The 16,729-nt window shown below is 41.2% G+C and overlaps 1 protein-coding gene across 1 annotated transcript in view; it reads right to left on the bottom strand.

The window, feature by feature from the left end:
• Positions 1 to 13,353, bottom strand: part of RTEL1 (regulator of telomere elongation helicase 1) — a 45,914-nt gene extending 32,561 nt beyond the window's left edge. Inside the window, exons 1-14 of the mRNA XM_068416155.1 lie at positions 13,252 to 13,353; positions 11,870 to 12,068; positions 11,412 to 11,505; positions 10,435 to 10,516; positions 9,767 to 9,827; positions 9,457 to 9,532; positions 8,659 to 8,743; positions 7,459 to 7,524; positions 5,468 to 5,621; positions 4,551 to 4,589; positions 3,803 to 3,881; positions 3,006 to 3,103; positions 1,961 to 2,016; positions 261 to 335 (exon numbers count right to left, since the gene is read on the bottom strand). Coding sequence (XP_068272256.1) covers positions 261 to 335; positions 1,961 to 2,016; positions 3,006 to 3,103; positions 3,803 to 3,881; positions 4,551 to 4,589; positions 5,468 to 5,621; positions 7,459 to 7,524; positions 8,659 to 8,743; positions 9,457 to 9,532; positions 9,767 to 9,827; positions 10,435 to 10,516; positions 11,412 to 11,505; positions 11,870 to 12,068; positions 13,252 to 13,353 — 1,266 coding nt within the window. The remainder of the gene's footprint in view (positions 1 to 260; positions 336 to 1,960; positions 2,017 to 3,005; positions 3,104 to 3,802; positions 3,882 to 4,550; positions 4,590 to 5,467; positions 5,622 to 7,458; positions 7,525 to 8,658; positions 8,744 to 9,456; positions 9,533 to 9,766; positions 9,828 to 10,434; positions 10,517 to 11,411; positions 11,506 to 11,869; positions 12,069 to 13,251) is intronic.
• Between the last annotated feature and the right edge of the window lie 3,376 nt (positions 13,354 to 16,729).

Raw genomic sequence — 16,729 nt, 5'->3', positions numbered from 1 at the left:
ACTTCCCTAATTCCATTTTAGAGTGTCTTTAAAGATTACTGTGTAGGTCCCTTTTTTCCTTGGAACCTAAACTAACCACAGCTCCTTTGGTGTTTTGTGGTTTTTGTTGTGGGTTTTTTTTTTTCCTGGAAGAATTTATATATCCTCCCTTTAATCAACACCATTTGCTAGACTACCCACATCCTTCCAAGTCTTGGACACACTAAGCACAGACGTTAAATGCCAGCGAGGAAAAATGTAGAACACAAAGCATCCCATACCTTATAATATTTAGATATCGACTGATGTGGCATGAAACCTGTTGTGCCTTCTGGAGGATCGATGTTGAATACTGTCTGCAAAATGGATGCAAACAAATAGAAAGATTTAACAAAGGTTTCCAGCGAAATCCCTAACGTGTCTTCGCAGTGAGAAGTTTCTCCACAAAAGTTACTGCTGTGATAAATTTAAATATATCTCCTTGCTCCTGTTATTAAATAAATGCAGATAATCTTGAATAAACACATTTTTTTCAGCCATATGGTTAGCAGGAATTGCCTTTCTCATTGCTCCAAAAAATACAAACCAGTATCTAAATATATTCAAACTATACTAACAACAGTATTACTATTCACACTGTTCACAACTTCTGGCTGTGGATAAACATAAACACACCACATGTTCACAAGATCAGAGAGTCACAACTGAGTTTAAAAGAACTTTTTAGATTCCCTTAGTTCAAAATTTCAGCTATGATACCCTACACTAATAATAGTCTGCTTAGAAAAAAAAAAATCAAGCATGTAATCATACCTAGTTGTCCATATATTAAAAGCATCTACCAACTCTTCTGCACAGTGATGCTTCTTCCCCTTTCCTGTATGTGATGTCTTATGACTAAGGGTGATGCTCTTTCAAACATATGGCATTCCAGCGCAACTTCAATGAAAACAGCTGTGGTTCTCAAATATTTATAACTTCTGTTAATTTTTCTAAACAAAATTTCTTCAGACATTTAAAAGGAATTATCCAAGCTCATAATATCACTAGTTGCAACAAGAAAGATGTTCTCCACCAGTCAAAGAAAAAGATACTATTTCCAGGAATTGTACTGCTGAAAAATAGCCAAAGATGGAGTGTACAAAAAAGATTTTAGTAAGTGTTCTTCTTAAAGGAAGAAAAACATTTGTTATTAATAAAACCAAACTGGTTATAAATTAAGTCTTGAAGACAAGGCTCTGTAACAAACACGCACTGCGTTTAACCAAAGACTCTGTGACCTGGTCCTACTTAAAAATATCTCAAGATTACAAAAACGATCACGTGGCAGATGATGTGCAATAACTGTCCACGTGCACGTCCTCAGCAGCAGCAGCAAGGGATCTTAGCTTTCAGCAAGAGACTGCTCTTCCAATTCAAATCACCTTTCATCTGCCCACAGGCTAAAAGAGCACACACAATTATCCCCAGTCCTGTAGCACACTAATCTGTGGGCTCCAGTCACTGGGATCAGGAGACCTGGCTTCTACTTCTGGATCTTCTCGTCTCTCAGCTTTAAAACCTTGGGAAACTGATTTAAATGATTTAACTGATTTTAAAAATCCCTTAATTATTAAATGAAAAAATACAGTTAAACTGTCTTTTGTTTGTTTTCCTTAGCCTGTCCTGTTATTTCATGAGAAGGTCTCATATTCCCAAACATTGCTGCTAGAAAGTAAACAGCTCAATAATCCAGCTCCACCTGGTGGAGGCTAAAACCAGATAAATTTAAATGGAGCATCTCCAAAAAGGGACATTAAAACTGTAAAAGAACTTGGGTAAAAATCAAAGTAGACCATCCCATTAGGCAGCAGCTTTCTCCTCAAAAACCCACAGACTTCCATCACTGCACAACTGTACATACAATCAAGAATAAAACGGATCCAATGTCTCCAACTCTTCTATCATTCAGATGCATATAGAAGCAGTGTTAATTATTTACCTGGATAATATCTGAGAGCTTATGCAATCCAGATGTATTGACAAATATCCCAGTACCTGGAGAGAATAATGCATGATGACTTTTAAAACACAAATATACAACCATTTGTATATATCCAGATCTTAGCAGAACAGCACAAACACTCTGAATACGATGACTTGAAAATATTAGCTGAAACAAATAGATTATTTCAAGTTTTTCATCATTATTCAAACTGACTACCCCATTATGCAAACAGAGACAAAACTAACCTTTGCTTTAGCTATAAATAGCCCTTTACAATCACCTCCAAGCTTCTAGTATGCTCAAAGCAGTGACTACAGAGGAGCAGTTAAGAGAACATATGAAATACACTGATGAGAATCCGACCACAGAAATGATGCACTTGCAGAACTGACAGTCTATATTCTAGCCTCCATGGAGTGGGCTTGCTCTCTTCAATGCTCCTACTGAAGAGTCTGCTCATAAGAAGTAACTAAATCATTTTCTTAGCACATGTAGAAGTTGGAGATCTTTCTTTGCAGAAGGGCAAATTAAGAACAAGATGCTGATAGAGAGCAGAAGCAAAGCTTGCTAAATCAAGAAAAAAAACCCCACATTATGTGATTCCCAGCATTCCTGTTTCAGAACTCCATGACCAGCGAAGAACTCAAGACACTAAAAGCACCATCAGCAGAACATCAACAAGCTCTACCCCACAATTCTTCTGGTTTTGGAGAAAAATAGTGTTGTGTGCAACAATCCTCCAAGTATGCACACGTATGTACACACACATGTTGGCACATGCTCAGGTTTTGACACAACACGGTTATTAAAACTGATTCTGTTGCATGAACAGACATAAAACATGTTTCCCAGCAGATGATCTCACAACACATCTCAACAAAAAGACACAAGTCCTCAGGGACAGATTTTAGCTTTTAAAAGCTTTATAATTTAAATCTAAACAAAGAATCCTTCCTTCTCCTCTTCCCAAATGCACATTTCCAATTACTTACATTACAGAGAAAAGTCTGAGTGAAACAACTAACAAAATTACACTTACGGCCTGAAAGAAACTGTAAAATCTGCTCTAGCGACTCCAAGAGTGAGGATTTGGTCTGGAATGTTATTTGGGCCTCTGCAAACAGATCAAAGATGTAGCTGCAATTACAAAGAAAAAGCACAAATGGGTAAACATCGTAAATAATCACATGGACAGATTTACTGTAACTCTTTTATAGCACCAACAATTTCGCCATCTAGTAGCAAAACATGTTCTTGTCTCCATGAGAAAGAAAAATTTACAGGAATAAAAATAAGTATTTGGTTGTAGAGACAGCAGAGAGCAGACATCAGCATGACGGAAAGGATACTGACGACATCCTTCCCCTTTTCCATGATTTCTCTACAACATATGATACGTATTAATTTAGAAACAGATTTGCATGCAATTTCCATTTCTTTACAATGTACAATACACATTAGTTTACAAACAGACTTAGAGAGCTCTGAGGTACCTCAAACCAAATCACTGCAGCACTAACACTTCTGTTTAAATCATGACATCAAAAATGAAAGCAGCACAGTGAGGAGCTTCTTCCAGTTCAGAATACCCTGTGCTGTGTGTATGCCTGTCGGATTTTCCACTCTTGAAACACTTTAAAAGGGAGTTCCACCAGAAATAATGATTACTACAGAAAGTGGATTTAAGGAAACCCAAAACCTTGAACAAGTACTATTCCCAGAAATAGTAGTACCAATTTAAGAGCTGCTACCAATCCTAACAGCTGACCAGCTTCACCTGGGTCTAGAATTTGCTGTACTTTTAACATGTAAACATATTAATGAGAATAAATTTACCTTCCCTCTTTGGTGATTCCACTGTTATTCGGTGGCAGCTCCACTGCATCAATAGCACTTTCTAGCTGAAGAAGAATTTCTTTAAGAGAACCAAGAGGGGAAAAAAGTTATGGTTCACAGAAACTTACTTCTGGGACTCATCTAAATCTCTTTTTCAAAGGCACTTTATTACAAAGGCTGTCACCAAAGACAGCAACCTAGCTGTGTTCTTGATCCTGTAAACAAATAAAAGTGATCAAAAGCAATTTCCTAGATATCATCTCTAAATATTCATATTAAACTTTAAGAACTTCTATGACTTCAGTTCTTAGATGAAGCCTGTGATGCTCTTAGAAAATAGAGTTGTCAGTGAAATGTAAAACTCCTGTCTATAGATGGGGAAAGTTGTTCTTGGAAATGCTTTGTAAACATGAGACATCTCAAGCTCTTGCTGTTAACTTTATGCAGCATCACGTTCTTACAGCAGAATGGTGCAACTAACACATTCCCAGTACACCAATAACATTAGAAAACAAGGGAACTTCTAGCAAAGAAGGAAGTGACACATTTATCTGCCAAATCTCCCATTCTTGGGAAAAAACCGTAATTAAACATCCCACAAAATTCTCTGAAAAAAAGAGACAAACTTCCATGAATTTCTCAGTTAAGAACAACACCTAAATCAAGTTCACATAGCATTTATGTAGAGTTGTTGACCTTTTGAAACTGTTTCAACAACAATTTTCAACAACACAAAGAATAACCTTACTCTTTATCTTTGCTATGTCTTCAAGTTCCATGTTCAGCCCTGTTGAAGAAAGGAAATATTTCAAAGAGGATGCTTCATGTCTCTTTCATTCATAGTTTTTTTTATGGGTTTCAGAAACTATGGGTATAGAATCATAGAATTGGTTTGGTTGGAAAAGATCTTTAAAATCAAGTCCAGCTATTAATGTAGCACTGCCAAGGCCACCACTAACCCACGTCCCTCAGCACCACATCTACACATCTTTTAAATCCCTCCAGGGATGGTGACCCCACCACTTCCCTGGGCAGCCTGTTCCAGTGCTTGATAAGCCTTTCAGTGAAATTTTTCCTGACATCCAATCTAAACCTTCCCTGGCACAACTTGAGGCCGTTTCCTCTTGTCCTATCGCTTGTTACTTGGGAGAAGAGTGTGACATCCACCTCGCTACACCCTCCTTTCAGGTAGCTGGAGAGAGCAAGAAGGTCTCCCCTCAGCCTCCTTTTCTCCAGGCTAAACACCCCCAGGTCCCTCAGCCGCTCCTCATCACACTTGTGCTCCAGACCCTTCACCAGCTCCGCTGCCCTTCTCTGGACTCACTCCACAACCTCAAGGTCTTTCTTGTAGTGAGGGGCCCAAAATACTGAACACAGGATTCGAAATGGGGCCTCATCAGTGCTGAGTACAGGAGGAAGGCTAGAACTGTGTACATGGAAAGACATCTTCTGTATTCCATTTACTATTCTCTTTCATGACCCCTCATATCACATTGGTTTGGCCAAATCTTTTCATGTTTGTCTAGCAGTGATTACTAATTAACAATAATTTATCTACTAATGAGAGCAAATTTTCCAGAAACTGTTAGAAAAAGTTATTTTCCAGTTCTTGGTAGTGGTACTCTATAATCCCAGCGAAGCAGTGGTTTGTGGTTGTCAACACACCTGAGCTGGCCAACTCCATATTGAATTCAGCGTTTATTTCATTCTGTTGAACTACTTTGGCTTGTTCTTCCAGTACGACATTCATAGCATCCATTGCAGAAGCTAAATCGTAGGGTGTCAAGTCAAAAGACGACGACTCCTCACACAACTTTTCCTAAAATATAAGGAATGGAAGCGTTATTTGGCCTCCTCAGTGTGCTAATCACTCAGGCAATTTCACAGATGATAAAGTCCAAATGACCGCTTGATTTCATTTCTGACCTCCAGCTCAGGCCAGAGGACATTTTATAAACACCTGAAGACTTTAACTACTACTAGACATCCTTTTTTCTGAAATGTAGAACAGATTTTGCTTCTTCCACATTATCAACATTCCACCATTCCCATCTAGTAGCAAATCACTGTCATCATCAAGATCCCTTTTGTTTTTAACAGGTGTCACTTCCTCTGTGTTCTTAGTGTTGCTGCTAATAGATTTTTCTTGAAATCCTTTTGTTTCTCCTACACAGCTGCCAAACAGCTTGCTCTCTGATGACAAATTGTCCAAGTGGCAAATTTTTCAGTTAGAGAATGAGTTTGTTCTTTGAAAGAGCTAGTTCCTGGTCCTTCTCACAGTTGAAGGAAATACTCATATCCCTGTATTCACTCATATGAAGACACAGTCCTGGCCCCTCATGTTCTTGCATTCAGGGACAGGGGCATGGAAAAAAAGGGAAGGGAGGGCCATGAATTAAAAAAAAAAAAGCAGTAAAATGCATATTATTCACATGTAAAATCTGGGCCAAAATGTATGCCAGGACAAATATGATTATAGAGAAGGAAGGAAACATACTAATTTTCTGTTTAAAAAGTAATGGTTTGAACACTCACCAAACAGAGGTTTGACAAAACTCTCTATGACCTTGAAAAATAAGTCACATTGTCACAAATTTTTCATTCACAAAAAGAATCATCTTCCCTGAGGAATGAAGAGAAATAATAAGGACTAACCTACACAAAAATTTGACTGCAATAGCTACGAAGAAATAAGTTATAAAGAAAAAAAAATGTTGAACTAGCTGCATATGTAAACAATCTCATCAGAAAGAAGTCAATTTTATTTCAGAGTAATTACTAAGTTTCCACTCCAGTAACCTGGAACAGACAGTACCATGGGAGAACTATTGCAAAATGAGTAGTTCTAGAATAGCTGTTCTGGTTAATTTCTGCATGCAGGCATCAATTAATATTTTTAAAACACTACCAAGGGGGGGGAAAAAAAAAAAACCACAAAATCCAAACAACTATGACTGGATTTCCACCTATTTTTCAACAGAAAAAAAGATGTTCTGATGAAAGAAGCACATACTGGCTGCAACTCTGTGACTGTCTCTAGTCAAGCACAGCACACCCTCCGGTGGCCTGTTTACTGAGAGAAGAACACACAATCAGACAGCAAACTTTGCAGCTGTTTGGCAGAAATCCCACTGGGAGGTTGTTCATGTGGTAGAAGAAAGGGACGTATTTCAAATGTTCCTTTGCATTTCCTTATTTATGCAAAGGGCTGAAGTTTTGAGCCAACTAAGGGGAAGATCTCACAATGTAGATTTTTTTTTTTTTTATTTCTTTTTTCCTCTATGAGTAAAGACTTGGAAATATTACAAGAGTCACATTTGCCATCTACTACACTTGGACAGCTGATGCAGCTGAGCTTCAAGAATGGATCTTCCATGATTTCTTACACCCTGGAAGAGAACTCTCCAGACAAGAAAATGAGCACCTTCATAAATCTGGAGCTCCACCCTTCAGGAATAAACCATCACCTTCTAGAAAATCACAGCAGTGTCAACAGACCGTTAATTAAACTACAAAGCTTTAACTGTCACAGAAACAAGAAATCTTCATTTTAACAGATGAGCACAGACTTTACAGACTGTTTGTAACAGGGCACTGGTCTGTTCTTCTCTTTGGATGAAGTTTGAGAAAATGGCAACAGACCAGAAACAACTTACCACATTGTGAGCTTCATCAAGTATTACCACAGTCCCCTTCAGGTCCAAGTTGTGTGCTCTCCGGCTCTAAAAGACAAAGAAGAGAATGAGGGAATGGATAAAAAGGTCACAGAGAAATACAGAGAAATTGGTTCATGAGACAGATTCGGGTTTTCATGTATTTTGAATACTATTTTTTTTTTCCTTGAGAAAACAGCAAGTAATTGCTGTGGCTACCTAACATATAAACCACACAATCATCTTCTCTGGAAGTGAAGGAGATAAAACACAGCATGTCAAAGTTCATGGAGGTTACAACTGCGTTGTAATAAGGAAGCAAACAGTTGTACCATCCTAGGATGCACAAGGTTATCAGAATTCATTTCAGTCGCTGTTTTTGCCGACAGGGATCTGGGAGGAGTGGGGTGCAAAGCAGGAGGTTTGGTTTGACAAATTTATGAGTGCATAGTCTTTGCAAGAAGTGGATGCTCTGAAAACATCCCCAACACATAACCTCATTTCACAATGCTTCTTTGCTTAAGGTGGTCAGAGATTGGTTTAATTTAATTTAATTTTTAAATTTATCAAACATTTGGTCTTTTTGCCTTTTGTAGCAATCTGGCTTTTACTATAATTCATGAATTACTCGAAGTTGCATGAAGATATCAGCAGATTTGTTTCCTCAGAGTTTACAAAGGTTTCATTTTCTATTCATGAAATACAGACAACTTATTGCAACAGCTTTTTTCACAAAGCCAGCAATTATTTCCAAGAGAGATGTCCCACCCCTACTGAAAAAGTTTCCTTATTCTAGAAATCAGGTAGCTGGAATCTTAGAATCATAGAATTGTTTTGGTTGGAAAGGACCTTTAAGATCATCAAGTCCAACCATTAACCCAGCACTGTATGTGGGGTTATCAATCAAATACTGAAGATTTGTATTCAGGAGGTGAATAGCACCAAACAAGGGCATCACATTCTGCAAAGCTACTTCTATAAAAATAGCAAGACCTCAAAGAAAAAAAGAAAAAATATTTCTTAACTGTGGGAAAGAACTTTACAGGAAAAACACAAAAGGGCATCCTCTATGGTTCTGGATTTGAACTGGGATTTGATTAGGTTTGAAGTATATCACAGAATGCATTCACTTGCTGTGCATCTAAAAGCCAATATAATATAAATAGAAGAACAACTGCATTTAAAAACAAAGATATATGTTACCTTTGCATCTAGTAAATAGTTGTAAGGCATAAAAATAATATCTGCTTGCTGCTTCAGGCTTCGAGAGAGATAATAAGGACAAGTTCTGTTTAAAAAAAAATGTAGTACAAGTTATGAAGTAATACTTGCAGAAATATGAGGAGTGCATTCAACATTCGTGTACTATGTCTCATACTCTCAGGGTTTCTATTCAACTTCTTTAGAAGTTGAAACCAGCATGTTTAATTTGAGGGCAGATGGTTAGCTCTATTCACACAACCCAAGTAGAAAGTAGTGTAGAAAATAACACCCAGCAGCACAGCTCAACAAAACGAAGAAAAAAAAATAAATTAAAGGAGAAAAAGTGGCATTCATTCCCATATTATCATCTCACCCCTTTAGGCTAGAAGTAAATGCTGCACTAGACTATTTTATCTGAACAAATGAGTCACCTCATCCTCTTAGATCTGAAACAAAACTGCAGCATCATTTGTCATGTCAGATAATATTGGTAGCCTCTGCTCAAGCGAGAAATAAAATATTGGTGAGCCTGACTCTGGTCTGATTTGGTCTTTACACAAGTAAGGATTGAAATTGCTGTGTGATAAAAACTGCAGTAACAGAAGTTAAGGCTTTAGTGCACACGTGATTTTGTTGGAAGCTGTCTCTGCAACATATTTAGCCACTCCACTTTGCTCTCATCATTGTTCTGCTACTTTAGTGTATGTCAAGTTCATACCAAGGTATCAATAAAAATGAGCAGAGAAATAGTTTTCACTATTTTCACAAGGGGGAGGAAGGTCAGAGGGGATCATTTACCTGTGCTTGTTTCCATTTTTAACCAAGTCTTCAATATCCATGATTGATTCAATCAGTTCTTTCTCTGTACTCTTTTCTGTGAAAATTGACAACATTACACCCACAACCTTAGGTTCAAGTATCACAAAGATTTCTTTGTTACCCTAATCATCACAGACATTCACTTCCTAACATTTCATTCCTGAAACACATTAATGCAGAGCAAAACACACACACTCACAGGCAGATTCTGCCAACTCTTTCAACTTCTCTACCTAGCAAATATCTTCCTCTCCAAAAAATAGGGCTTTACTTCCACAGCCAAACTCACCTTCCACATTGTTATAGAAATGACAAGCACGAGCCATCACTTTCATTCGGCACATGTAGATCTGTAAAATATAGTATGTTTTAGCCAAGAGCAGCACAGTTTGTCAAGCACTTAAAAGCTACTTAAGCAGTGAAGAGCTATTAGTATTCTGTAACACCAGCTAATAAATAAATGCCAGTTACAGTTCTTCACTTCTAAAAATCATGTGTCCTTAAAAGTTAGGCTCTCTTTTATGCAGCACAGACCACTCAGACGCTCAAAGGAAATTTGGTTATATTTTGCCACTAGTATTTTTCAAAATATTACTTTGATATTACTTATGAGACTTATGATATTACATATTACTTATGAAAACAACAGGTAAATCGATCACTGAAGCACTATTTTGGTGCACTGGCATATCAGAAAGTAAACTGCAAACTATTAACTCTCTCTCATGTTCTAAATAATGACGTGCTTCTCTGGATGGAAAATGCTACCGGAGACTCAGAATTAAATTTTGCACTCACAAAACTAGAAACTGAAAGTTCCTTGCAACACACTTAGAACTATCTTTCCCTACAGCCTCCAGTAGTGAAACAATGTCAGAGTAAAGAATTATGCACCATATCCAAAACCAAAACACCTGCATGTTCTCCCTGTGCATGCGTTCAAGGCTCTGTTCTCACCTGCATGTGGTTGCTCTCCTGTCGCTTCACTTCAGGATTGATGCAAAGCTGCTCTCTGGAACCCAAAACACATATCTTTGGCCTGTTAAAACAGAATATACAAAACTGATGTTAAAAATAAGGCAAGAAAGAAGAACACAGTTGCACATGCCTAGCTTGGGTATCATATCAAAAGCGAAAGGTTCAGGAGAAATAGATGAGTCCAAAATAAGGGTCAGAATCAGAAACAGTGAGCAAGCTGGTCTGCTTGTAACGGCTATACATGTTATTTGCCTTTATGGTACTGTATTTCTCCTGGTAGCAGTGGGTGGTAATAAGCAGCACTTTACAGCAGGAGGTAATGAGCAGCAGCTTACATCATCCACTATAAAATCTGGGTCCTGTTAACAACAGTTCAGCCAAATAAGCTGGGGCCTGTCTTCTACTAAAAGCTACTCTAAAAATCACAGCCAGCTCTAGAATAAGATATGACAAGAACTAATGCACTACAAACATTCTCAATACTTTTTTTCCTTATTACAAGGTTGTATCTTCACAAGAAAGATGTAAACAAATGATTACTGCCTGTGCAAAGAGCTCAGTCAACACACTGGCATGTCAACAGCTGAAAACTGTGACAGACATTGGTACAGCAAAAACACAAAGCTCTTCACAAATGTACACCAGCCTAAGGAATTCAACTTCATAATGGCTTCCTAATGCTCCAGGAAAAAAAAGGGGGGGAATTTTAGAAGTAAGTGGGTGAAGTCAAGAACTAAACCAGACCAAATTCAGGAAATTCTATGAAGGAGATAAGAGAAGTTGTGAAGTCTGAAAAAACCCCTTCAAACAACCCAAAGAAATCCGGGGTCTATACATGCACATTAAGAGATATAATTTTTTAATACATTCACACACATAAATTCAAACAATAACTAAGCCAGATGGGTTTCTCCACCTTCTCTTTGAATAGGAACATTATCCTAAATCATATTTACCTGTAGACCGTGTTCTTTAATTCATTAATGACCTGTGTAAGTTGTGAGTGAGTTCTGGAGGCGTAAATTATTTTAGGCACGTCAGTGTAATAAGCTGCCAAATAGAGGAGAAAAAGCACAGAAAAACATTAGCATGGAAAGAAGAACTAGAGATATTATTAGCCTCCCTTCCCCGCCTGCTACTATGGTAACAGTTTGCCTTGCAGGGACAGCAAGAAATTCTGTCACCTAACTATTCACACAGACAAAATGAGCTAAATGAGTTTCTAATGTTCTAAGAAAACATAAAAATATGTAAAACACCTTTAAAATCTACAAAAAGGTGTGAAACCAGACTTCTGCTGCTAAACAGCGGCTCCATGACTTTTATAACTTATATACATACTTATAAAAGATAGATAAAGCAAGTGTTCATTAATACTCCTGCTCCTACTGAGCATAAAAATCACAGTACTTACCTGGGATATCAGCATCCGTGGCAGCATTGCCCCAGGACGACATGGGTCTCTCGGGAAAGAGCTCCACTCCGTTCATCCGCTGGGCAATTTTGCGGGCTGAGATAGTATCTTTAAAGTGTTCCCTCCAAGCCAGAGTGGAACACAGCAGGCAGAGGGTCTTTCCTGTGCCTGTAGGGCTCTCCAAAATACCATTTACCTTCTTATCAAAGAGAAATAAAATAAAAAGGGAAAAAAAAAAAAGAGTAATTTGGAGATTCAACTAGAATGTCTTTGTGCAGTTCTGCATTTCCCCAGTAAAAGAGCAATCACTACCTGGTAAATTCTACCATACCACAGAAACACACACACACCCCACATAAGGCTGGTAATAAATGCACAACCTGTAGGACCCTCTAATCAACTTAGTGAGGCTCAATCTAAAACCCAGAGCCAGACATTATCCTTTATTTAGCAGAGAAATTCTCCACTCTTAGAGCAATCAGAATGCATCACATTTCAGCACAAAATACCTGAAAAAATCAGAAGTTGTTGGGAGAAAAGACCCACAAACAAAACCAGAAAGCAACTCTTAGATTACAGACTGCTAGTTTCCTTTAGAATTAAGGCTATATCCCACATCACAGTTTAGGCAGAAAATTTTCCAAGCACTTTTAAATAGTCCTACTGGATGTTACCATTTTAAAGTGCACAACAATACTACAACTTGCAGGAGAAACTAGCAGCTGAGCTTGCATTGCTGTGACAAATAGTTTTCAATTGGATTGAAAGAATTTCTATATATAATAGGCTTACACCACTTTTATTTTAAAACAAGGAGGTACCAAGCAGGAACTAAGCCACTGCACCGTGACGTGGAGGAATGCTGAGCCACGGGGAGAGCCAAAGCTTCCACAATAAGCTTGTCTGATCTCTCAGACCACAGAGATCTGTTAACCAACTCCAGAACAAAGATATCTCCTGTAAAACACATTTTCTGATTTGAGGTTCTTTCAGTAAGATTATCCTTCCATAGATAAAATGAAAAACTACACTAATAGTCCAAGGACTAATGATACAAAACCAAACCCCAGCTATCCAAGGGCAGACTGCATGAACACAAGGACCACTCGCTCAGCTTTTCTTCCTTTTCCCAAGCTGGGCAGAAACATCCTACCTACATTTCTACTGACTGCCACCTGCGTGTCTCTGGGGTTTTAATAACTACAGGTTAAAATAAAAGTACAAGTAAAACAAGGTCAGGGAAGATTTGGAAAAGGTGGGATACGGACAGCAAAAAATAAACTTGACTTGTGACAACCTTTTTTTTTAGAGAAGTCCTTTATTAGCTGGAAATAAAACACGGTGAATGAGCCCAAAGGGCTCCGGGCAGAGGCGGCACTCACCTTCTGCAGGCACTCGAGCACCTTGGCCATGTAGGCTTCCTGGCACGCGTAGGGCTGGAAGGGGAAATCCACCGTGATGCCGCTCAGCGTGACCTTGGGCATGTCGCCCCTCGGGTACCTGGAACGAAGCGCAGGCCCGCGGGTCACCGTGCCGCCAGGCCCGGGGGAGCGGGCTGCACCGCCGGCGCCGCGGAGAGCCGTGAACCGGAACCGGGGCAGGTTCATTTGCACGACGGGATGCCCAAAGGCCCCGCTGCCACCTCGTGTATCGGGATGGGACGTTACCAGCGGGCCCACACCGCTGCCCGGGCAGGCGGCCCACGGGCACTCGGGGCCCAGCCGCGGCGATGCGGAGGCGCCGGCCCGGCCCGCGTCCCCGGGACCCCCCGCCCGCTCCGGTGCGGCCTGGTCCGCCTTCCCGGGACCCCCCGCCCGCTCCGGTGCGGCCTGGCCCGCCTTCCCGGGACCCCCCGCCCGCTCCGGTGCGGCCTGGCCCGCGCTCCCGGGTCCCCCGGCGGCTGCCACCCCTCACCTCCCGCTCCGCCGTTCGGAATCCCCGCGCCTTTATCACGTGATCTCCGCCTGACCCCGCTTGCGTCACTTCCGCCGGAAGCTCTCGCGAGAGCCGCGGCGTTGCCGAGGGAACGGGGCGGGGAGGCGGGTGCCGGTGGGCGTGGCCGGCCCGGTGGGGCCTGGGTCGCGGTGGGGGCCCCGTTGGGGCTGGGGGGTCTGGTGCCATCTCCTGTGAGCTGCTGCTGAGGCCCGGGGGGCCCCGGGCAGGAGGGGACCAAGTCCGAGGGGGTTTGGGCTCTGCCCGGCCTGGAGGAAAGCGGGACTCGGGCCTGGGGAGAGCCCACCCCATCCACCCCCCGTCAGGCGCTGGGTCCCTCAGCGGCTTCCCCCTCGCTGTGCCCGGGGCGGAGGCCAAGGTGTGCCCCCGAAGAGGCAAAAGGTTGGCTATTTGGTTGCTAAAAGTAGCAAAGCGGCTGCGTTCCTAAAGCCTCTCAGGCCTGTTCGGGTCCCCTGGAGCGTGTGAGTGCTCCTGGGCGAGGGCCGCCCGGCCTGGTGTTCCTCCCCTTCATTAAGGACTCAGGGGAGCTATGTGCTGAGCGATGCCCTTGACCAGACTTTGTCTCCAGTGTGCTGTCTGCTTTGTGCTGCGTGTCTGCCACCCTTCAGTGGTGCTGCATATAGGAGAAGGCAGAATACTATGGGATTCTTTGTTGAAACTCTCAGCGTTTAAGATACGAGGGTTTCTGAGTGGTTCCATTGAGCCTTGTAGCTTCTGCATTAAGAACAGTGATGAATTCTGACAGGTATCTTTTGTTAGGGGTGAATGTGCAGCTCCTTTGTTCCCTGCTTTGCTTCAGCACGATTCTTTGGGCCTTCAGTCCTCTGTGAGTGTCTCCGTGCACGTGGCCAGGAACAGCTGTGTCAGCATTTCGGTTGCTCAGGTTGAGGGTTGGTTCCACATGTGGGTGATTGTAATGGAACTCTGAACTGCTCTGGATTGATGGATTACTCAGTAATTACTCAGAATCCTCAGGGTATTATGTAATCTGTTCTCTTCTCAAATTTGTGGTCCATTCTGTGTGTTCAGGTGTTCAGTTAGGGGGGCTTATGGGCTGTTTTGGTTGCCAGCCTTTAAACCCCTTGAGCTGAACTTGCCTGCTTGTAAACTGTCTTTAATCGTAGCGAATGGGCTGGAGAGCATTGAGATATTCCTTCGGGTCTTCACAGCGTGCCCCACAAAATGTAACAACTGCTTTTGTTCATGTTTCTGGCTGTGTGAACTCTAACTTGATACCAGTTATGCAAAATTAAGCTGCAAAAGAAATGACTTTGTAAAGATTGTAAAGTGAGAGTGTGGGATAAGGTATTTATAACGGAGAATAAAGGTTTATAACTCCTCATAAATATACAGAATCTGTGTCATTATTATTTCCTCTAAATACATCTTTTCTACATTGAAGAATAATATCAATAGTGTATCAAATCAGATTACTTTAACTGATTTAGGTGACATTGATTGAAGCAGCATTCCCTTCTGGAGAGAAGAGCTGGAAGGTTACCAGACCCAAAAGGGAGTGTGAGTCAGCAGATGCGCTGGTGTCCAGCGGCAAACATGAGTCAGCACCGGCTGAGGGCTTGTTCTCCTTCTGGAGGGTTGTTCCTCTGCACCATTTACCTTACTTGACCACAGCTGCGGTGCCAGCATTGGCAAGTCTGTCTTCAGCATTGCTGCACCAGTTCCTTCTAAAACTGAAAGTAGAGAAAAGAAAATTTTGTAAGTTTAAAGAGAAAAATTTATTTCTTATTCTGGTTGCAAAAGAATTGTGAAGGTTTGCTGAAGCCACAGCATCGGTTATGACAGGATACAGACATGATAAAGGCAGGCATTGGTCTTACACCTGGATTGTCGTTCTGGTGTTTGCCTCCCTAGGGTAAACCCTGAGTTCTTAGAAGGCAAGAGAAAGGAGAGGGAGGAAGAGGGGGAAGAGGAGAGGTTTAAAAAATTTATCAGAGTGGCACAGAGGATTATATGAAAGTCCAGTCCCTAGACCCATAATGGCATCTACGTGCCAACCCAGGCAGCAGGAACCAGGGTGTCTCCAGTGGTCACTCGTTAGTGGATGGTGAAGATCTTGGATGAATTATTTTTCATTTGAAGTGGTGCCTTCAAGGAAAAAAAAATGTACAAAAAAAAAACTTGGAAAAGATGATCCTTAAGCTCTGTGAGGAAGTGGGTGTGTGAGTGGCTGAAGAGAACTGCAGAGAACCTGGCAAGGAGAACGCTTGTGCAGTGGAGAAATACAAAGTGAATAATCCTCATTTTTGTTCAGAGGCCGCCTAGGCAGGATTTCTCTTCCCAGGCAAGCAAACATCTTGAGGAAAGGGACAAAAGAGTTTGAAGAGGAGCAATGACCAGCTGTGAAGCTCCCGCAGTTAGCATGGAGGTTATTTTCCCCCTTTCAGATAGGAGAGGATTAAGTTGCCATTCGTTGTCTTTCTGAGGAGATGTGATGGTTCCCATAGCAACAGTCTAAAACTTTTGTTTGACCACCAAATGATTTGACTCCTTTGAATCCAGATAATCCAGAGCCTTTCTGTCTCTGTACTGTTGGGAAATAAAACTGCTATTACTAAGGAGGAAACATCAGAAGAACCCTCTGGTTTCTCTTGCCCTTCAGGGAAACATTTTCCTGAGGTAGTGCTGATGTTGCTGTCTCTGGTTTCTCTCCCTCCATACTTTTTCTCCTTTCTCTTGTATCATTTTACAGTTTCAGGGTGTTGACTGCTGCCCTGTGAGGAACTTTTATTATTGTTATTTCATGCCAACTAAGGAAGCTTCTCCCAGCTTGAGTCTGCAAATGGTACTGGGAGGTCTCATGCCAATGCTCTTGCCTGGGTACCATGAGTTAGAGCCTCCCATACCGCAGCCTGTGCTCTTCCTTTCAGACCAGAAGATTCTCATCTT

The sequence above is a fragment of the Nyctibius grandis genome, chromosome 19, assembly GCF_013368605.1.
Source record: "Nyctibius grandis isolate bNycGra1 chromosome 19, bNycGra1.pri, whole genome shotgun sequence".
NCBI classification, from domain to species: domain Eukaryota; kingdom Metazoa; phylum Chordata; class Aves; order Nyctibiiformes; family Nyctibiidae; genus Nyctibius; species Nyctibius grandis.
This window is presented reverse-complemented; position numbering and strand designations above follow the sequence as displayed.